This window comes from Bos indicus, chromosome 17 (assembly GCF_029378745.1).
Source record: "Bos indicus isolate NIAB-ARS_2022 breed Sahiwal x Tharparkar chromosome 17, NIAB-ARS_B.indTharparkar_mat_pri_1.0, whole genome shotgun sequence".
NCBI classification, from domain to species: Eukaryota; Metazoa; Chordata; class Mammalia; order Artiodactyla; family Bovidae; genus Bos; species Bos indicus.
Genome location: NC_091776.1, coordinates 71,408,638 through 71,429,188, shown reverse-complemented (window position 1 = coordinate 71,429,188; position 20,551 = coordinate 71,408,638). Strand labels below are relative to the sequence as shown.

Sequence of the window (20,551 nt, the reverse complement as noted above, 5' to 3'; positions counted from 1 at the left end):
TCAGCACAGGGCTTTAGAGATGACGGTTTCTGGAAGGTTCCCCGCTCTGGTCTCCCAGATCCCCAGTGATCCTTCATGCTCGGTTTCGAGCTCTCCCCCGCTTGGCACCTCCAGTCACATCCTGAGAACGCCCGGGCGGCCGGTGGCCAGCACACCTACACGTGCGCTTGGGAGCGGCCGTCCCAAGGAGACCAGGATCACAGAGGCGGGCCGGGGGCTGCCAGTGTCTTGCAGTGAGGATCATGTTTATTGAGAATGGCTCATTACAAACAAGAGAACACGTATAAAAATCCCTGTGATGCGTAAGATCCCTTTTGCCCCTAGGTGGCCGGGGAGACAACCAGTGGCCCAGGGCGCCCCCTCCACGTGCAGCCAAGGGGTCACGGCGCCGCGTGACGAGTCCTGCTGTCTCCAGCCCCGTTTTAATGATTTGTGTGTGAACAGGACACAACAGGGTGAGGTTTGCCTCCGAGACCCGCTCTAGGCGGGTGGCAGCGGCCCCGCGACCAGGCAGCTCCTGTGAACCTTCCAGACGGGTGCCTTCTAACCTGCGGCTTGCCCCGAGAGGCTCGCTCCTCCGACCTGGGGACAGTGTCTCTGATGGACGAAGGCACCGTGGACACTGTCTGTGGAGGCTGCTCCCTGGGCAGCCCCTACCAGCCCAAGTACTGGGCCTCACCAGAGGGCGGCTGCCCCTTCCTGTTGCTGTCTCCCTGGACGCCGCCACGCTCGCTGGGGTCACCCGGGCCTCCCGGGGCACCCAGCCCGCAGCTGCCCCGTGTGGCCCTCCGGGCATGGGAACCAGGGCTCGGGGGTCTCAGGCCACCCAGGGTTAAGGCAACGGGACCAGACGGGCCCGCAGGCAGCGCTAGCCTTTGAACCCAGGGCGGCTGCCTGGCCAGAAGCGCCTGCCTCTCGGTCAAGGCTGTTGGGTCGAGGAGCTGTACGGCTGGGTGGTCCTGGGTGGTCTGTAGCCTGGGGAAGTGGCAGCAACCACCGCCCCAGCATCAGGCGTCCAGCAGCGACGACCAAGACTTAGGTGCTGTGGCTGACGGGGGCGTCCCGGCTCCCCTGGCCAGAGGTAACCCGGGGCAGGGGCAGGAGGTGTCCCAGCCCCTTTTGGGAATGGCCCATTTCCCTTTTTTCTCCAGGGGCGCAGACCCAGGTTCAAGACGCAGCCCCCCCTCTGTCCTGAGTCAGGTTCTGGCTGTGGCGCGAGGCCAGCCTGCCTGCGGCCCCGGGTCCCCTTGGCTTTGGAAGAGACCCTGGCCTGGCTTATCTGCCCGTGAAGAGAGGTGTCCGTGGTTCCAAAGTACCTGTGACCCCACTATTATTGTCTTGCTTGAGGTTGAGTCTCACCCCACCAAAAGTGAAAACTTCAATCTCAAAAAACACCCTCCCCCGGCTAAAAAAAAAAGACTTAAATCACACACACACACACACACCTCTGGCTAAAAAAGGAAGGAGCAGGAAGCTGCTCTAGTCCATGCGGGGGTCCGCGCTGTGCAATCCTGGGTTAGGGTTACTCCCTCTGCCGACAGAGACCACCTGGCCTTCTGTGCAGAGGGCCAGGTGTGAGCACTGGGCTGGGGGGAGGCGACAGGCTGCCCCCGGCCGCGATCGGGTGTGCAGGCCCAGGGCCCCAGCACCCAACCCTGAGACATGGGGCTGCCCGCACTGAGGCAGGAGGCGCTGTGGTGGGGGCAGGGAGCGTGTTTGGGGCCCAGGCCGCTGGCCCTGGCCCTCGGGTTGCCACCGGGTGCCAGGGTCCCGCCCACAGCCCAGGTGTCCGCTCCAAGGAAGGCCGCAGGGGCCTGAGGCCTTTCTGCCTGAGGTCCAGCCCTCCCCAGGGGCCTGGCCACCAGCTGCGGGGACTGGGCCCCCCGGGCGGGGGTGGGGGAAGGGGGCAGCGGGCCCAGAGCGCCTGCCTTCCGACCAGACCCCAGGGAGGCTGGAGCTGACACAGCCCCAGGGCCCAGGGTGGCTACTCCACACACAGCTCCGCGGCTCTTGGGGCTGGGTCCTGGGTCTGCAGGGAGGTGGGCTCTTGCGCCCCCGCCTGCCCTGAGTCCGGCTTGCAGGCACCAGGGAGCCCGAGGGGCAGACGTGCCCTGAGCGCAGCGGGAGCCGGCCTCGGCCTCGGGCCCGGAGGACGACGTCAACAGCCAGCAGGGACGCGGCGCCTCGCCCGACCCCGGGCCTGGGCCAGCGCCTCTGGAGTGGCCTCTGGGGGCAGGGCAGCGCACAGCGGGCCCACCGTCAGCTGTCCGCATAGACAAAGAGGATGTCCTCGTCTGTGCCGTAGCTGGTCCTGGCCTCCTCGAAGTTGCTGATGCTGGCGCTGCACATTCCTGCTGCGGCAGGAGGACGGGGCGGTCAGCAAGGGGCGTCCCAGCTGCCCCCCACCACGCGGGACGCCCTCCCTGCAGCCGCTGTGGCCCCTGTGAGCCTGTCCTCTGCGCTTTCTGTGACTCAGCAGGAGAAAGGGTTAGAGGAGAGGGAACTCGCTGGGGGCCGCAGGGCTGTCTGCGCCAGGCAGGTGGTCCCTCCCTGTCCCCGGGGCCGTGGGGAGTCTGGGCAGGGGGTGGGCGGCGACCAGGGCCAGGGCCGGGCAGACTTTACTTTTTTCTTTCGGCCACTCTGCGCAGCGTGTGGCCTCTTAGTCCCCTGACCAAGGTCCCCCGACCTCCCTTTCTAGCACGGAGGGCTGGCCTGGGGGCTGGGGGTGGTGGGAACTGCAGCCCTGGGCTGGGCCCTGGGTGGGGGCAGAGGGCGGGCTTGGTGATGGCCCGGGGCTGGGGGGTAGGGGCCCCAGGGAGAAGGCGGTGTGGCCCGCTCGCCCCACTCACGATCGGCGTAGGCCGGGTTGTTGTAGAAGACGCAGCCGGCAGCCCGGCTGTAGCCGCGCAGCACAATGAAGTGGCCCTGGTAGTCGGGGGAGCGGCAGAAGCAGCGGGGCCCGCTGGGCGTGAAGCAGCAGTACTTGGGGGGGCTGGAGCAGAGGTCGCAGCGCAGCACGCCCGAGTTCACCAGCACGATGGCCACGTGGCCCTGCGCCAGGTGGGCCTGGATGTCCTGCACACTCACCCTGCTGCAGGGCGGATGGGGTCAGTGGGCCGCCGGGCCTGGGCCCTCACCCTGCTGCAGGGCGCACGCGGTCAGCGCGCCGCCGGGCCCCAGGCCTTCCCCAGACCCCCGCAGGGCCCCGGCCTGCCCCGTGTTCCAGGTGGGCCTGGATGTCCTGCACGCTCACCCTACTGCAGGGCGGACGCGGTCAGCGCGCCGCCGGGCCCGGCCCCTCACCCTGCTGCAGGGCGCACGGGGTCAGCGCACCGCCGGGCCCCAGGCCCTCCCCGGACCCCCGCCGGGCCCCGGCCTGCCCCGTGTTCCAGGTGGGCCTGGATGTCCTGCATGCTCACCCTGCTGCAGGGCGCACGGGGTCAGCGCACCGCCGGGCCCTAGGCCCTCCCCGGACCCCTGCCGGGCCCCGGCCTGCCCGGTGTTCCAGGTGGGCCTGGATGTCCTGCATGCTCACCCTGCTGCAGGGCACGCACGGGGTCAGCAGCGCCGCTGGGCCCCCCACCGGGCCCCGGCCCCTTCCTAACCCTAACCCTAACCCCCGCCGGGCTCCGGCCTGCCCCTTGTCCCAGAGCCCGGGCCACGCCTCGCGTCCGCCCTGAGCTCCATGTGGGGGGTGCCCACCTGCTTCGTCATGGTGGCCGGGGCTCAGCGGGGGACCAAGCATGGATGGGGGGTGCCCAGGACACACTGGGCCCACAGGCCCTTCACAGGGTGACCGTACAACTCCAGACCTGCCCCCCACTGCCCTGGTCTTTTACCCTAAAGGCTGCATTAGTAACATAAACGGGTGGTTTAATTTACTTCCCCGAATTGGAACCAAGCAAGGAGGTATTTCTCTTTCTGTTTGAGGCTCCTTGTGGCAGAAGGGGCTGCCGGGAAGGACTAGTTGGCAGCACCTGCAGGGGAACCCCAGGTCAGCCGGCTGTTCCAGACTCCTAGGCCCCGGCCCCTCTGAGGCCCCCGGGAGGAGGAAAGTCCAAGACAGACCCGAGGGGGGAGGGCTGGGGGGATTCCCCAGGGCCCGGGCCCCACCGTCTTCACCGGTGGGTAGGGGCCAACGCCCAGCCACACTGAGCCCTCCTTCCTTCCAGGCCCCTCGGGGGTGCGTGTGGGCACCTGGTGGCCGGGCCCAGCTCCAGCCCCACCGAGTCACAGAGCAGCCTGGTCTGATGCTGTGGCCCAGGGAAGTGTGCCATTTTTCCACCGGGTCTCTGAGAGGAAGCAGCTGGCTCAACTCCCAGCAGAAGGTATGACCCTGAGGGGCACTTCAGCCACCAGGAAGCCTGGGGTGGGGGTTCCGGGTGCGGGTCAGTGCATGGCTGGGCCACTGGGGTGACCGTGGCGCTCACCGCTGGGGGGGAGGCGGGAATGGCCACGCAGCTGGTCAGATGCCACGGAGCTAACACCGGCTACCTCACCCTCCAACACGCGCTCACGTGGCCTGGGGACACGTGGAGAACTTTTCCCTGTGCCCAGAGGGCTGTGTGCCTGGGTCAGGTGATTGTGAAGACAGAAATCCGGGAGGACGGGAGACCCAGGGAGAGACCAGCCCAGGTCTGAGAGCCGGACGCCTGCTGGGCACAGTGCCCACAGCAGGCTGGGGAGGAAGCTGCTTGCGTCTGGGCAAGTCTCCCCCGCCCCGTGTGGAGAAGAGGGAGACCTATTAAGGTCAGGCAGCCGGGAGGAGGTCTGGCCAGGCCTCCCTGACAGCTGACACCCAGGCCGTCCCTGCCAGCCTCTCGCCGTGCCAGCGTGCTCCCCAGGCCGTCACCCGCCACTAGGGTCCCTGTGCTCTGCCCCAAGGCCAGCACTCCCCGAGCAGCCCGAGGGATGGCTCAGATCTGTCCTGCTCACCTGTCCCTCTTTCCCCCGGCTCAGGAGCCACCCCAGGTCAGAGTTTTGTGTAGACTAGGTCACGTAGCCCCCAACCTGTTCCCATTTTATGGATGGAAACACTAAGGCTCAGGGGTCGGGGGCAGGGACAAGTCAGTGCCCACGGCCGGCAGGGCGGGAAAGCTCAGGTCTGCCCCTTCCCAAGGGAGGCCGCCCCCCACCAGCCCCGGGGCAGCAGGTGCACGAGGAAGGGGGTGGGGGAGACGCACGCACTCACCACTTCTCCACCAGCACCTTGCAGGTCTTGGCTTGTGCAAAGAGCTGGTTCACCCGGGTCTCCTCCGTGTCAAAGTGCTTCCTGTAAAAGGACTGTGAAGGCAGAGCAGCTGCAGAGGCTGCCCACCCCGGCTGTCCGCACACCCGCCCCCCAGGGAGGATGTAAACAGCACGGGGGTCGGGAGTGGACAAGGGCCCGGCCCGTGGGCGGCAGAACCACCCGAGGCTGGCGAGGGTGCTCGGGAGATGGGCGGGCGGCAGGCTCGGGCCGGTACCCTGGGGGTGGGCGGGAGTCTGGACACCACCCACTCGGCTCAGCTGGCGCGTGTTAGCAAAGGACACGGTCTGTTTGGCGCAGGGGCCTTCGGGGGGCCAGGGGCCCCACGGGGCAGGCAGAAGAGACCCTGCTCTGGGCCTTTCCTCCACCTCAAGGCCACGCTGACCACACCAGATCCACCAGCCTTTCCCCCTGGCCTGGACGGCTCAAAGGAGAGCTAGGTAGACGGGCACTGGCCACGGGGTAGTGGCCCTGTCGCCCACGAGGCCGGCAGGCACTGTCTGCTCGGCCCAGGTGGGAGGCAGGCCTGGCTCTAAGGGCGGCAGGGTGCACTGGGGTCTCAGTGAGGCTTTGCCGGCATTCTGTTTTTGTTGTTGTTTGTTTGTGTGCTTTTTGTTTTTGTTTTTTGAGTTATTTTCTTGACCGTCCCACATGGCTTATGGGGTCTTAGTCTCCGGCCAGGGATGGAACCCGCGCCCTCTGGGTTGGAAGCACCGTGTCCGAGCCTTCCTTTTTTATAAAAATGAAAGACGGTAGACTTTTTTTCCTTCTAGAACACCAGAGACCCAACTTGGAGCTGGCTGTCCCTGTACGAAGGAAGAAAACTGGCCCGTGACGGCCCGAGGAAGACAGGTGCGGAGGCCGGGCTGGCTGGAGCCGCGACAAAGGGAAGGAGCATGAGTCGCGAGGGCACCTCCGCAAGTCGGCAGGTGCGTCCACGACAGGTGGGGGTGGGGGCGCCTGAGCTGCTGGGCCCCGGGGCCTGGTCCCACACCGGGAAGGCCGCGGCCGGCGCGCACCTGGCTCCTGTAGCCCTTGTCCACGCCCAGAGTCTGGGTGCAGAAGCGGTGTCGCACGCCGAAGCGGCGCATCAGGTAGGCCAGGTCGATGGTCCAGATGCTCCTGGTGAGCCGCAGCTCCTGCAGGGCCTGCTCGAACTCAGCGTCGTCCAGCTGGCCCAGGTACCTGCAGGCACAGTGCCTGCTGAGCCTCGGGGCAGCCTCCCCCCGAGGGCCCGCCGTGTGAGCCTGTGCCCCCGGGAGGCTCCGCCCTGCGTCGTGAACTCCTAGGTCCTGACCGCACACTGCCCGGGGCCTCCCGGGCACCACGCAGGTCCCCGTCTGGGGCCTGGACTCTGCACCTGGCGTCTCTCACGGGCCGTGTGACTCTGGGCCAGTCGCCAGCCTCTCCAGCCTCGTCTCAGGACCATCTAAGTGCTGGGAGCATACCTCATCCCTAGTCCCCTGAGCGTTAGGCACAAACACCTATCTTGCCTGGACTTCCAGGAAGGGGCGCAGGAGGCTGCCCTGCCCAGTGACCCCGTCTGCCGAGAGTCCGAGGTCAGGGGGCTGCAGGAGGGCCCCGCATCTCGGCCGTGGGGGTCAGTCTGTGGGGCAGGCCTGGGCACTTGTGACTTCCTGGCCGTTCCAGACTCTGGGCATCCTCCGGAGGCAGAGCTGGGGCCTGGTCCACCGCCGCGGGCTTCCACAGGTGGGGTGGAGCCTGGGTAGATGCTGGGCCTCCCCCAAGCCCCAGCTGGAGACAGCCGCCTGGACAACGAATCCCGCCCGGGGCTCTCCCCGTGCACCCCCACCCCCCCATCAGGGCTGGCCCGGCGCACTCACCGGAGCACCATTCTGGAGCAGGCCAGGCCGCAGTCCCAGTGGTAGAGCTGCTGGATGATGGGCACCGGCAGCTGCACGAAGTCCCCTGCATGGGAGGAGCGCAGGGGTCACGGGCGGGAGGAGCGCGGTGGGGGGGTCACAGGCAGGAGGAGCAGGGGGGTCACGGGCGGGAGGAGCAGGGGTGTCACGGGCGGGTGGAGCACGGTGGGGGGGTCACGAGCGGGAGGAACAGGGGGGATCACGGTGGGTGGAGCGGGGGGTCATGGGCGGGAGGAGTGGGGGGTCACGGGCGGGAGGAGCGTGGTGGGGGGGGTCACAGGCAGGAGCACAGGGGTCACGGGTGGGAGGAGCGCGGGCAGGTCACGGGTGGCAGGGGCATGGGGGGGTCACGGACCCTCAGCGCAGTGCCTGCCCGCCACCCCACTCCCACTGGAGCCGCCGTCACCAGCGCCTGCTGAGGTCCCAAGGGGCCACTCGAGGACGGTCTACGGCCTTACCGGTCCCTCAACCCATTCTCCTCGCCACAGCGGCGGTCTCCCCAAAACGCCGGTCTGAGCAGGTCAGCCCTATGCACAGGCCTCCGGTGGGGTGGCTCCCACACCCCTTAGGACAAGGCCTGCGTGGCTACCGCCCCGGGGCCCACTGCTGCCCAGCCTCCCCTCGCCCTCCCCAGGCTGGAGCCTTCACAGGCCCCTGGGCCTTTACATACCCGCTCCCTCCTGCCTAGACTGGCTCAGCCTCCCAGGCCACGGAGTCAAGTCCTGTCTGCAGACGTCACTTCTCCACAATGCTGCCCCCATGGTGCACGGCGCCCCCACCCCGGGCACCATGCCCCCCCTGTGGCCCCTCTCTGGAGCCCCTCTGTGGCGGGGGGCTCCCGGAGGCATTCGGCAGACGCTCCTGTCTCAATTCCCAAGGCCACTGACTCCACAGCCCCCAGGGTTTCAAGGAGGGGGCGGTCACACATCAGCCAGGGCCGGCTACCTGGGGCGGAGCAGCCAGGGCCTGGCCTGGGCGCTCCAGCTTGGGCTCTCCCACTGGCTTGGGCCTCTGACTTTCACTTGTGGGCTGGGTCTGGCCATCCCTCAAGTGGGGACTTTGGTCTGATTTCCCTTTTGGTCAACAAACATTGCCCCAGAGCCCCATGAGTGCCCAGCCTGCGGACTGGCGACTCGGTGGGGAGTGCCTGGGCGGACAGCACACACGGGCGGCGGAGGAAAACTAGGGGCCAGGCCGGGGACCGTGCGGGACGCGCCTTAAGACCGGAGAGCGGGGCCATGGCAGGCCCCTGTCCCGTGGCCTGGGGGGCCCTCCTGCCCTGGGGGTCCCGGGAATCTGCATGGAGCTCAGAGCTAAAGAACCGGCCGTGACACTCTCCTCGTTCAGGATGCCCTTTCGACTGCTGTGGTCTCCCCACCTCTGAGGTCTCCAGGCAACGCTCCTGAACTCACAACCGGCCCGCGCAAAGCTGACCCCCAGCACCCTTCCCCACCCCACCCCCACGTGCACCAACCCGCAGGGCGCCCGGGAGCCCTGTGGTCCATCCTGGCCTTGTGACCTGTGACCTCCTGTAGCCTGCAGGGGTCCCAAGCTCCTGCTCTCCCGTCCACACCCTCCCCTGCCCTCAAGGCCTGGCTCAGAGGCCAGCACCTCCCAGGCCTCCCGGGACGGCAGGCTGGCCGTGCCCCCTCGTTCATTGGCACTCCGCTGGCCCGGGCCCCCATGTGGACCCCTTCCCTGCTGGACTGTCCACGCCCTCTCCGGAGCAGGGCTCAGGACTGTGCCTTGGCTGCACTGCCGTGGCCTCTCTCCTCTCCCGCCTCACCCACAAGGCCCGCAGAAAGCAGGGAGGCACGGCTGAGTGCGAGCCGCTTGCTGGCCAGCCGCCTGGCCCCTGGCAAGATTGTCCCCGGGGCCCCTGCATGGGTGCTGCCGGGAGCCCCGTCTTCCATCTGGCTGGGGCCTGGGGCGCTGAGACCAGTCGGGGTTCAGGCTTCGCTCTCTCCTTCCCCTGGCCCCAGGAGGCCCCAAAAGGAACCCAGGCCACCTCTCTGGGCCTTTCAACATCCGCCTCCGCCCACTGCCACGGACTTGGCCCCGTGGGCCCCAACCTGTCCGACTTCTGCCTGTCCCCCGCCCCCCCAGTCCCTCTCCGGCTTTGGTCCACAGCAGCCGCAGGGGTCCCTCCACAGTCTTCCATGGCCCTCAGGAGCCAGTTCTTACCCCTTACAAAGCCTTCCCGGACCTGCCCCCCTCGCCCCGGGGGAGCTCTCTCACCCTCGGGACTCAAGCCTGCCCCTTTTTGTCACTCAGGTCCTGGCTCCAAGTCCCCCCGCCTGTGAGAGGTGTTTACTGACTGTGCTTTTGGGGGCAGGGGCTGCTCCACAGTGTCTCCTTCACAGTACTGGGCAAAAATGACAAAAACACACAAAAAGCCTGCCTGTCGCCCCGCTGGACTGTAAGCGGCCCCAGGGCAGAGAATCGGCTCGCCGTACTCGCCGTGGTTCCAGTGCCTGCTGTCTGATGCAGCAGTGACTCCAGAAACTGCTGCTGGAAAGAAAGGAACTCCCGAGCGCCCACTACGGTGTGCCCTGGGCACACTAGGTCACGGACGAGCCCTGCCATCCAGGTGCTCACGTCCCAAAGCAATGCCCCGCCCCCGAAGGCTGAGCAGAGGCAGAGGCCTCCGCAGGCTGCTGGCCTCTGCGGCCTGCGTCCCGCCCTTCCAGAGCCCCTCCCAAAGCTACACACTGCCTTCTCGTTTTTCTCTCCACGGGCTGTTTACTCCCCAGCCTTGGCTCCTGCATATCCCTCCGTCCAGAAGGCTGTCTCCCATCTCTGAACATGCAAACGCGTCAGTCCCTTCCCCTCCATCTGGAGGACCGGAGCTGGTATCTGTCTGCCCGCTGGACCCGTGGGGAACTCCTCAGTGGCAGGCACGGAGCGTTTGCCTCCTCCCAGCCTGGAGACCTCGGCAGACAGGCTTTGGCGGTGAATGGAAGGCATTTTTGTTTTTTTTTTTTTCTTTCCCTTGAGCGGCCTGAGCCTCCAGGTCACCGCAGGACTCCCCTTCCCCCAGGCTTCCAGACTATGGTCCTCTGTCCACGGCTCCTCCTGACTCTGCGGCCGGGGCTTTGGCACTGGCTGGCTGGGCCACCTGTGGCCAGGCTCCGACTCTTGTCTGTGCCTCGCCCCCCCCCGCTGTAAAACGTGGCACCGCCCGCTGCTGGCTGGGGCCCTCGGGAACTCTGCCCCACCTCTTCTCGCCCTTATCTCTTACCCTTTGATCCTGCCCACACCCCTGAGGTGCCTGACCACCCGCCTGGGGCCACCCCCAATCCAGGCACAAGCAAGTCGGCCAACCCAATAAGGGCAGGCCTTCCAAGCCCCAAGCTGCTGCCAGGCACCTGGAGCCACAGCCCATCCCACCTGAGGGCCAGGGTCTGCCTGGAAGGGGCTGACCCGGCTTCAGCTGGCAGCTGTCCTCAAGAAGGAAGGCAGTTTCCTGGTCCTGAATACTTAAGCCCTGGGTCGGTTCATCTGCAAAAGTGCAGGTGACAACTGGAACCAGCTTCACCCAAGTCGTTATGAGGATTGACGAGGCCCTGCATGCAAACAACTCGGGCAGAGTGCCTGCTCAGAGAAAGCGCCCTGGAAATGAGTCATTACTCCACTCAGGCTCTTCCAGAAAGGCAAGTGTCTGGTCTAAGATCACAAAGTGAGACAACTGGAGGACGAGACAGCAAAGCCCGGGGACAGCCCTGGACCCAACTCCTTGCTGCAACTACAGTCGTGTCCCACGGATGCCTCAGGGCTGGGGTCTTCCCCGTGTGGGCCCCTCACTCGTCAACTGTATGCCGCACAGGGGATGGGGAACCACTGCCCCCCCCCCCAGAAGAGCACACCGAGGCTGGCCACTGATTATCAGTCTGTGCCCCCCCCCCCCCGCCTCCCCCCGCCGCAGCAAAGGAACTCAGGCGCCTGGAAGGAGGAACTAGAGAAGGAAGACCCTGTAGCAAGACACCACGCAGGAGTCTGGGAGGCCAGGGGCAGGCGGCGGTCCCTCACTGCTCTGCGATCCCTCCCAGTTGCCTGCCCCTTCTAAGGCCTCAGTTCCCGGAGGGGGGACAGGGTCTCCTCAAAGCAGCTCTAAAGAGGACTTTTCCCTCCTGGGAAAGGGGACCCCTCCCCCCGCCCCGGCCGCTCAACCAGGACCCTCCTTCCCTCCATGACCGCAAGCGAGAGATGCCCAGGGGTGTCCCTGCTCCGGGAGTTATCAGGAAAACAAACAAACCCCAACTGACCGTGGCCGGCCCGGCGGGACCAGCCGGAGCGCACACCTGGCCAGGTTTCGCTCAGAGCTCAACAGCAGGGGCCGCGGCGGCGGTCGGCCCAAGGTCGCGCGGCTGGACCCTGCCCGGCGCTCGGGCTGGGTTCTCCCCCATACCCGATCCCCGGGGTGAGGGCTGCCCCCCACCGCTGATCCCCGATCCCCGGGGTCTTGCCCCGGGCCCACCCCGATCCCCGGGGTGAGGGCCGCCCCCCGATCCCCGGGGTCCTGCCCCGCGCCCACCGCGATCCCCGGGGTGACGGAGGGACCACACTGACCGGGCTCGAGCGGCGGCCCCGCTGCCTCCGCGTCCACCTCCGTCCTCATGACCCGGGCGGCGCGGGGCTCCCATGGCCCCGGCCCGGCGCCGGCTGCAGCTCTGGCGTCGACTGGGGACGAGAGCGCGCGGCCCGCGCGCGCCGGCTTCCCGGGCCGCCAGCACCAGCGCCCCGGGGGGAGAAGGGGCGGGAGGCGGCTGCGGCCCCAAGCCCCGCCCCGGCCCGCCCCCGGCCCCCACGCCGGCCGCCCCCCGGCCCGCTCCTCCGGGTCCCCGCCTCCCCTGTCCGCACGCCGGGGGCACTCGCCTCGCTCAGGGCGCCCCTTCGCTGGCGCCGTCGGCTTCGCAGGCTTCCGCTGTGGGGGCAGGTCCCGGCCCCGGGCCTCCGCGCCCGCCGCCCCCGCCGCCCGCCTCGCCGTCCAGCCCGCGTCTGGCGTCGGGTGCTGGGGAGCGCGAGTCCCCCTCGGCCCGGGCCGGCCCGAGGGTCGCTGTTTCCGGCGGCACCTGGGTCCGGTCATCCGCCCCGCTCTTCCCCGGGCCCGGAACTATTGTACCCGAGCTCGGGTTCCCCAGCCGGCGCGAGAAGGATGAACGCGAAGGCGAGAGACCCCGCCCGCCGCCACTCGGGAAAAGGAAGGGGGCGGGCACTGCGCGAGGCATTTTGGGAACGCGTGGTGTTCTGGGAGCGCGCGGCCCGCCATTCGCGCACCTCACGCCTTCGCGGTCGCCTGAGTTCCGTCTACCCTGCAGCCTCTGAAACAGGAGACCGGAGCCGGTGAGGACAGGGCCGGGGGCGCGGGGGCGGGCGAGGGCTGGGCCGAGGTCCCGCGAGCGGCCGGGGGGCTGGAGGAAGACGCGCCGCCGGGGAGCTCCGCGGGGCTCGGGGAGGGAGAGACGTGGGAAGCCCGGCCACCCAGACCCTCAGCGGCGCCTCACAGGCGCCTGGAGCTGCGTTCGCTAGCTTTTCCCCCGAAGTACTTGCTCCTCGGTTTCCGAAGCTCTCCAGGCCGGTGTTTCTCGAACTATCCAGGCAGTGGTCTTGAGATCGTTCCTGGCTGGTGGCCACCTTTCCCCCAGATCCCTACCCGGCTGATGCTTTTCAAAGCCCTTGTCATCTCTGCCTCCCTCCCCCTTCCAGGGCCTGATCCGCTCACGCTTAAAACCCAAGTTACCACATTTCCTTGCTTCTGAATCGTGCTGCGTGCATTTTGTAACTCCGGCTGCCCTTCCATGGCCTGGTCTCTGTGCTGCCCCGGCTCCCCCAGCTGCGGTTCAGCGTTGTCCTCACGAACGGAACCTGTTTTTTCCTAACCTCTCCCAGTCCTTTTCTTCTCTTGACCACACATGGTTGTGTTCCAACCTCCTGCTGCCTGTCAACCGAAAAAAATACCGCCACCTAAAAGCTGAGAATTAGGTTTCTTCGGTGGGAATCATGAGGACTCCGAGCCCGGAAGACAGGATTTCAGGCGACCCTCGGGAGAGAGAAATGTTGGGTGGGGTGTAGTCAGGCTGCGAAGAAGTTTGCAGCAAGGGGCAGGTAATCTGAATATTAAAAGATGACCGTTGAGTAACGGAGACCAGGTCTCCTGCCTGAAGAGATTTAACACTTTTCTGTTACATGGGAAGATTCGAGAGTCCGGGCTTTCTGAAATCTTTTCTTTCATATGCATATCAGCTATCTGGGGCCAAATCCTGCTCTTTGGTCATTCACATCCTAATTCCTCCTTTACCCTAAGGCTAAGGTTCGAGGAACTGCCTCTTGTGCTTCTCACATCCCCTAGCTCCTCAGCCGGCTGCCAAAAAGCCATTATGGTTTTTACTTGGGCTTAAAAATTTGCATTTGGAAGGCTGGAATACCAAATGGCTGCGATGTGGCTTGTTTACTGGAGAGCAGAAAATATTTCATTTTACAGAAGTTTTTGTTTTATACACCCATCTTGGGATTAAAAAAAAAAATCCACTTGCTTTTTTTCTCTCTTAATTAGATCAAGTCAGGGTTTTCCCTGGTTATATTTTCCCTCCAGGATGAGCATTTCCTACTTGTAGCACACCATCACTTTGTGAACACTTGGATATTTTTTCTTTAGCTTAATGGAGAAGTAAGTAGACAGTCAGAGAGCGCTTAATGGGTTGAATTAAACGCACAGCCCTTTCTGAGCTTCCCAAACGGCACGGTTAAAAAGACCTCCTGCCAACGCAGGAGGTGTAAGAGATGCGGGTTCCATCCCTGGGTCGGGAAGATCCCCTGGAGAAGGGCTTGGCAACCCACTCCAGTATTGTTGCCTGGAGAATCCCATGGACAGAGGAACCTCATGGGCTACAGTGCATGGGGTCGCAATGAGTCAGAGAAGTGACTTAACACGCACACTCAAGGGACCTGTGGTGGAAGGAAAATGGGAGGCAGTTTCATTCCCGTTAGCTTTCCCCCTGTTTAGCCCCCCATTCCTCCCCACCCACATCTTGCATGTGTTTGCCAGATAGGTGCTTCAAGCTCAGAATTCAGCTAAAACAAAATAGTGCACCTCTGGCAACTTTGCTAAGTTTTCCAGAGTGTCAGCTTTGAGGGCTTGTGTTTGCCGCATGCCTTCTCGGGCTTCGAAAGATGAAGTGACTGCTGTCTCTTTCTCACCATAGAGCTCTCTTCCTGCCGAGATGTCCATTGGCGTGCCGATCAAAGTGCTCCACGAGGCCGAGGGTCACATCGTGACGTGTGAGACGAACACGGGCGAGGTGTACCGGGGCAAGCTCATCGAGGCGGAGGACAACATGAACTGCCAGGTGCCCTGCTCTGCGCGGGGCTGGGGCGGGCCCGGGGCGGGCGCAGGCCTGGAGGGCGGGATGCGGGCGGCTGGGCGCTCCTTGGAGTTCTTGGTCAGCGGTTGCTCGCCGAGTGCCCAGGCTGTGCCAGGCCCTGTTGGAGATACCAGAGAGGCGGGCTTCGGTGAGGGCCACTTGGAGGTTGAGAATGTGTAACCTCCTAGAATTGGGCTGTTTGGACCGCTCATCCTCCGTTTCTCCCAGTCCCGTGGCCGTCTTCTCACACGTTTTGGGCCCGTTTAAGAGAAGCAGCACAGCCTTCAGTGGAGCCGTCAGGTTCAGCTCCCCCGCCCTCCAAGCGTGCTTGCGTGATGCTTTGCAGTTAGCGGACTCTTCCCTCACACACTGCGTGTATCAGCCATTTTTGTAGCAGAAGCGCCTCGTGTGAGCGCACTTAGAGCAAATACTTGGCCGGGCAAGCAGGTTTGGGTGATAGTTCTACCCATAAAATGGAAGGAACGAGGTTACAGGACTCCCCGCTGCACAGCGCTCTGCTGAGACGTGTTGGACCCACTGCTTGGTGTGGCTCCCTTCCCACGGCGCGTGGATTCGTGTAGCATCACTTCACAGAGTGTGGGATGCAGTTTCTGTTTAAGAGCTTGGGCTTTGGAGTCTGGTGTGGGTTTGAATTTCAGCTGGCTTTATTAATTAACGTTAATTACCTGTTTGCTCATCTGTAAAAGGCGGACAGAGTTAACTTGGCAAGAGATTGACTGGGGGAGCTGCAGAGGGCCAAGGGCAGGAGCAGGAGAGCTTTCAATCTAGGGCGCGGGTCTGACCCAGAGAAGCGGGTGGTGACTAGGAGAGCCTCAGATGGCGGCACTGCCCTGAGGATGCTCAGCTCAGCCAACGTTGCTGATAAGGTAAAAAAGTTATGATCACCCAAACTGGTGCACATTGTGAAGAATATTACTCACCCAGTAAGGTGGTGCGGAAGAGTATTTAACGTGGTAAAATGCCACGGACATAGTGGGGAGACACAGAGCTCCACAGTGCTCCCGGTTTTATGAAAATGAGAGCCAGGCTATAAATGATAAATGGAATGCTTTAAAAAGATTTTGAGGAAGACTCGTGTGAGTAGTTGCTTTTCGGTGAGGCATGATATGTTATTGAAAGTGAGGTCGCTCAGTCGTGTCCGACTGTTTGCGACCCTATGGACTGTAGCCTACCAGGCTCCTCCCTCCATTCTCCAGGCAGGAGTACTGGAGTGGGTTGCCATTTTCCTTCTCCACAATTTTTAAAAATATTTTTCTCATTTTGAAATGACAAATCGTGTGTTAAGTTTGTGATCATCAAAGCACAGTAAATGTTATCTTTAAAAAAAAAAGTACGGGCCAAGTCCAGAATCTGACTATACTTAAAGCAGCACGATTCCCAGACGTTTTGCGGGGAAGGTGATGGTTCACGGCTCCCGTGGAAGTGATGCTTTGCGGGCGTTGGCATGCTCACCCCTTCTGGGCCAGGTTGGTGCGGGCGCTTTCTTGCCGTGGCACGGTGGTCTGTGGGAGCCTCCCGCGGTGTTCTCTGAGCTGCTGGGCAGCGGGCTGCGGTCCCAGCAGCCCCTCACTGTGTGCCCGTGTGCCTGTGCGCCCATGCGTGTGCCTCCTCCTGCTGCGCTGTTGAGCCCGGCGTCCCGGCGTGGGCTCCGTTCTGCCCCCTGCAGCGCCTCCAGTTTCTCGGGTCTGCAGGCTGCCCCTCGCGCCCAGCCCGGACCCCTCAGTGCGCTTAGCAGATCCCGCAGCAGTTGCTCCGGGCTTGATTTTTCACACCACTGATGACTTGGTGAAGACTAGAGGCCAGTTGTTTTGTTAGGCTGTCCTTTGATTAGGGCTTCTCTGATGTTTTCTCATTAGATTTGGGTTATGTTTTTTGGGGTGTTGTGATTTTTTGTTTCCTCGGGGCGTCACTGAGGCCCGAAAGCCCTGTGTGCCCCTTGACCCCTGTGTGCCCCTTGTGCGACGTGAACCTTGATCTTCTGGTTAAGGCAGTGTGTGTTCTCTCCACCGTGGGCTCCTTTTCCTTTTGTAACTGATGAGCGCTTCCTGGGGAGGTTCTTTAAGTGAATGCCTTGTAACACACTGTTTCTCAGCGGTCTCCCAGTGGTCAGCCCTGCTTTGCTTCCAGTGAAGATTCCTGCCTGAATCTCGGTGTTATTATAACCCTTGCAAGAGTGATGTCTTTCCTCGTGGTACTCTGTGTTTGTTGGGTCTGCTCTGCGTGCCTCTCCGTTTATTCATGCGCTTGTTTTCCATGTGGGCTCACACTGTCCGTGTGTTTGTGAAGGGGTTACGATCGTTGCCATCATTGTTGGCCCTGACGTGAGCAGCTCCAGCCTGGGCGGACACGTGCCGGTCGTGAGAGCACGCAGTCTGACTGTCGTTGATCTTTCAGAACGGCCTGTCCGGGTGCTCAGGGTGGGCTGGAGGAGAGGCGGCCTGGGGCAGAGAGCCCCCGAACAGACCGCAGGCCAGCTGGGAGTGCATTTGCCCCTTCTGCAGGCCAGGGGCTCCAGCACAGGCCGGGGCAGGGGGCAGCTAGCACTTGAAGGAGAGAGCAGGTCGGGGTAAGGTGAGGACACGCGTCAGGAAGCAGGGACCAGCGCTCCGCTGTGCGACGTGGGCTTGACCCGCTGTGAATACACTGTGATCCTCTTCCGCCCAGAAGGCTGGTGGAGTGAGCTGCCCTCGCTGTTAAACGTGGTGCCTGTTGAGATTGGCACGGGCAGCTTTGTGTTGCCTTCCCACGACCGGCCAGTCTCCTGGTTGGATTCTCCTCTGGCTACCCCCACTGCCCCGCTGCCGGCATACACATCTGCCCACAGGCTGGAGGGGCTGCGTAGTCGCGGCGACGGCCCTGCTCCTGAGTCCTGTGTGGTCCAGTTGTGGGCGGCACCGCATCTGGGGCACTCGCGACCCTGGGGGCACCTTTGCAGCCCAATGCGGGGGTGCGCGAGGCTCGGCCAGGCGGTGCTGAGCCACTGCGGCCCGTTCACAGCAGCTGACCCGTGGCACACGCTGACGGGGGGCCTGCGGATGGCAGAATCGGGGCTTGGGGGCCAGGCCCAGGTTCCAGTTAGGAGTCTCTGCGTGCTGGCCGTTCAGCCTTGGGTTTTCAGTCCGTTCAAGTGGGAACTGGCGTACTGCGAGGTGCTCGGCGCAGCCCCACCCCGGCACACACCGCAGGCGCTCTGGGGTCCCCGGCTTTTTCTTGTGACGTGCGCATCTGCATTTGTGGTCTCCCTCCCTCCAGCCAGGGCTCGCCTTCACGCCCCCTGCTCTCTGCCGGTGCCCCTGACCTTACTGACAAGGGCGGTTTCCTTGCAGATGTCCAACATCACGGTCACGTACAGAGACGGCCGCGTGGCCCAGCTGGAGCAGGTGTACATCCGGGGCAGCAAGATCCGCTTCCTGATTCTGCCCGACATGCTGAAAAACGCGCCCATGTTGAAGAGCATGAAGAACAAAAACCAGGGCTCGGGCGCCGGCCGGGGAAAGGCGGCCATCCTGAAGGCCCAGGGTAGGTGCCGCGGGCGCAGGGCTGTGGTGGACGGGCATGTCGTGGCCTTTTAGGAAGGCCCTGTGACCGGGGCAGCTGGCTCCACACCGCTGCCCCCGCAGTCTTGGGGATCCCCAGGCCCCGTCTTCTCTGTCTTGCCTCACTCGACCCCACTCAGGACGTATGTGAGATCCACAGCGGCTCCTTAGAAGAAAGGGGGGCTCAGATGAGAGTGGATGAGTCTGCTGCGGTGATTGCAGGGAGCTTGCCCTGCTCTGCTTGCCGAGCAGAGGCGCGGGCCCTGAAGGGCTGGGGTTGGGTCCCTGTGCGGCTGGGGTGTCTCCTGACACCCAGCCTGAGCGAGGGAGGTGGTGTGGGGAGGGGCGCTCTTGGATCAGAAGTCAGCCGTCTGGAGCCGTCTTTTACCCGTTAGAGGAAGCCAAACGAAGTTTTCCTTTACTGCGTTCCAGAAGTGGGACGGGGTCTTCCCCGTGACTGGCCCGGCCTTTTCCCCTGGGTTAGCCCACCCAGTGTTGTGTGTCAGGGTCCTGGAGGGTTCTGCACGGTGATCCGCTAGGAAACCGGTGAGTTGTTAGGAGCAGCCTGTCTGTCGATAAAGAGCCAGAAGGCCCCTCGATGCTCCTCAGGCCTGTAACTGCGCCAGGCCTGTCCCACTCAGGTGGCCTTGGGGCTCCGAGGGGCGGCCTCCTCCTCGCCCTGGCCCGTCCTGGGAAGGTGCGAAGGCTGAGCTGCAGCGGCTGCTGTGCGTCTCTGTCGGGGCTCTAGGAGGCGGCGCCCCCAGCCGGCAGCCGGGTTCTCACGGCCTGCCCTCCCTCCTGGGTCAGCTCCAGGCTCTTGAGAGGAGAGTCCAGAGGTCGGCAGGGCATCTTCTCTTCTTCAAAGCCACGGGTCCCCTCTTCCGACCTGAGTCTCAGAGAACAGCGGTCTTCATCGAGGGGTGGTCTTCTCCCTCCCCTGTTCAGAAACATTTCACACATGCAGAACAGCTCAGAGAACAAGATCCCTCACCCACATTGAATAGACGTTAACACTTCACGTCTGTTTCAGAGTTTTACGTGTGAAGTAAACGCACCTGCAGTGTTCTGTCTGCTCATCCTGGGGCAGCTCTGAGAATTCGTCTTTTCTCTGCTTCCCGGACGGGCTCCCCAACCACTGTCACCGCAGGGCCTTGCCCCCAGCTTCTGGTGGGCAGTGCTGGGCCAGGAGACGGTTCACGGTATCCGCTCCAGCTCTGCCCGGGCACCCGCCCTTCCCGGGGCTCTTTCCCTGTGAGGTGCGGCGGGCGGGCCTGCTGCCAGACTGGGGGCCTTCAGGCCCCTCGTGGCCAGCGTCCTGGGCTCTGGCTCCTCTGTGGTGAGGGTCCTCACCAACCTGCCTCATCTTTTCTCTCCCGTTTCAGTGGCCGCAAGAGGGAGAGGACGCGGAATGGGACGTGGAAACATCTTCCAGAAGCGAAGATAAATTTTATCTGTTGGACAGAACTTTGCTCCTTTTTTTTCTTTTAGATTATCAGGGTCGGGATGCGTGCCTATGTCCTAGGTTATTTGTAGGCATCGTTTTCTTTAGATGTGGATAAAATGTTGAACTAAATAAATATGGTGGTTTTTTTCTTTTTGAGAATCTGAGGACTCTGTGTTCCTTTTGTAGCTTTTTGTTGTGTTTGCTTTGGCCGCAGCTTAGGCTTTGACACCCTGGGAGATGTGCTGGGGAAGCGCCAGTTTGAAGTAGCGCAGTTACTGATTAGCGCAGAGGCCGCCGTCCCAGCCAGCACTGGCTAAGTGCTTGGAGGGGCTCCGAGGGCGCACGGGTTCCCTTGCTGGCACGCGGTCACGCACGCGGCAGCCTCTTCGGGAGCAGTGTCAGCTCAGCTTGAACAACAGGACACCCAGGTCGTGCCTGTGGGGAAAAAACCGAGACCCAGACCTTGCCACCTACAAACCCCAGTGAGTCAGTGTCTAGCAGAGGTGATCTGATATGAGAAGGTCATTCAGAGAGTCCGTGGTTCCTGGGGTACTGGCTTCATAAGCAGTTTTGCGCTGACCCGGGGGACAGGTTCTGTGTGTTTATCACAGCGCTTGGCGTGGACGGGCACAGCGGCGGCTGCTAACGCAGAGACGGGGTGTGTGACACCGGTAGCTGACGGCAGCCCCGAACTGGAAAAGCAGCATGGAGAAGTCGGACACCGGAGAGGGGCCAGCAGGGCTCCTGTGTAGGATGAGCTGCGGCAGAAACTGGAGGCGAGGGACTTGGTCGTCGGCCCTAGATGGTGCTTGTTGGACAGATGTCCCGGTGCTGGGGGAGCGGGAGGTCCCCTAGCGAGCTTCCGTCCCGAGGTCGCAGCACGGCCACAAGGTCGCGGCCCTCCGGTCAGTTCCCAGGACCGTCCCCCCGGAGCTCCTCCCACAGGTTCAATGAAGGGTGGCTGGGGGCAGCTTCCAGTGAACTCCCTGTGGAAGGAGGTAATTTGCTTTCGATGCGACCAAGAGTTCATCTGTTTCTGAAAAGGAACAGGTCTGCTG

At 63.5% G+C, this 20,551-nt stretch overlaps 2 protein-coding genes across 9 annotated transcripts; one reads left to right on the top strand and one right to left on the bottom strand.

Annotated features, from left to right (window-relative positions):
• Positions 1-224: 224 nt before the first annotated feature.
• On the bottom strand, positions 225-12,217 carry GUCD1 (guanylyl cyclase domain containing 1). Of its 8 annotated transcripts, none has more exons than XM_070769936.1 (6): positions 12,007-12,217; positions 7,093-7,177; positions 6,268-6,433; positions 5,192-5,283; positions 2,850-3,091; positions 225-2,354 (listed from the first exon to the last, which is right to left on the bottom strand). In XM_070769936.1, the coding sequence occupies exons 1-6, from the start codon at positions 12,215-12,217 to the stop codon at positions 2,260-2,262; spliced, it is 891 nt and encodes a 296-aa protein (XP_070626037.1). In that variant the 3' UTR covers positions 225-2,259. The 8 variants fall into 8 exon arrangements, with proteins under 8 accessions (XP_070626037.1, XP_070626038.1, XP_070626041.1 ...); XM_070769937.1 differs by having other exon boundaries at positions 225-2,351; XM_070769940.1 differs by lacking the exon at positions 12,007-12,217 and adding an exon at positions 11,701-11,892.
• Positions 12,218-12,334: 117 nt separating this feature from the next.
• On the top strand, positions 12,335-19,652 carry SNRPD3 (small nuclear ribonucleoprotein D3 polypeptide). The gene is made up of 4 exons (XM_070769945.1): positions 12,335-12,474; positions 14,334-14,477; positions 17,840-18,032; positions 19,432-19,652. The coding sequence occupies exons 2-4, from the start codon at positions 14,352-14,354 to the stop codon at positions 19,491-19,493; spliced, it is 381 nt and encodes a 126-aa protein (XP_070626046.1). The 5' UTR covers positions 12,335-12,474; positions 14,334-14,351; the 3' UTR covers positions 19,494-19,652.
• The last annotated feature ends 899 nt before the right edge of the window (positions 19,653-20,551 follow it).

Coding starts and splice junctions, on each gene's coding strand:
- GUCD1 (XM_070769936.1), bottom strand. CDS start 12,217: ATGACCGGACCCAGGTGCCGCCGGAAACAGCGACCCTCGGGCCGGCCC. Junction 6,434..7,092: donor TGCTCCAGAATGGTGCTCCG/GTGAGTGCGCCG, acceptor CTGTGCCTGCAG/GTACCTGGGCCAGCTGGACG. Junction 5,284..6,267: donor ACAAGGGCTACAGGAGCCAG/GTGCGCGCCGGC, acceptor CTGCCTTCACAG/TCCTTTTACAGGAAGCACTT.
- SNRPD3 (XM_070769945.1), top strand. CDS start 14,352: ATGTCCATTGGCGTGCCGATCAAAGTGCTCCACGAGGCCGAGGGTCAC. Junction 14,478..17,839: donor AGGACAACATGAACTGCCAG/GTGCCCTGCTCT, acceptor GTTTCCTTGCAG/ATGTCCAACATCACGGTCAC. Junction 18,033..19,431: donor GGCCATCCTGAAGGCCCAGG/GTAGGTGCCGCG, acceptor CTCCCGTTTCAG/TGGCCGCAAGAGGGAGAGGA.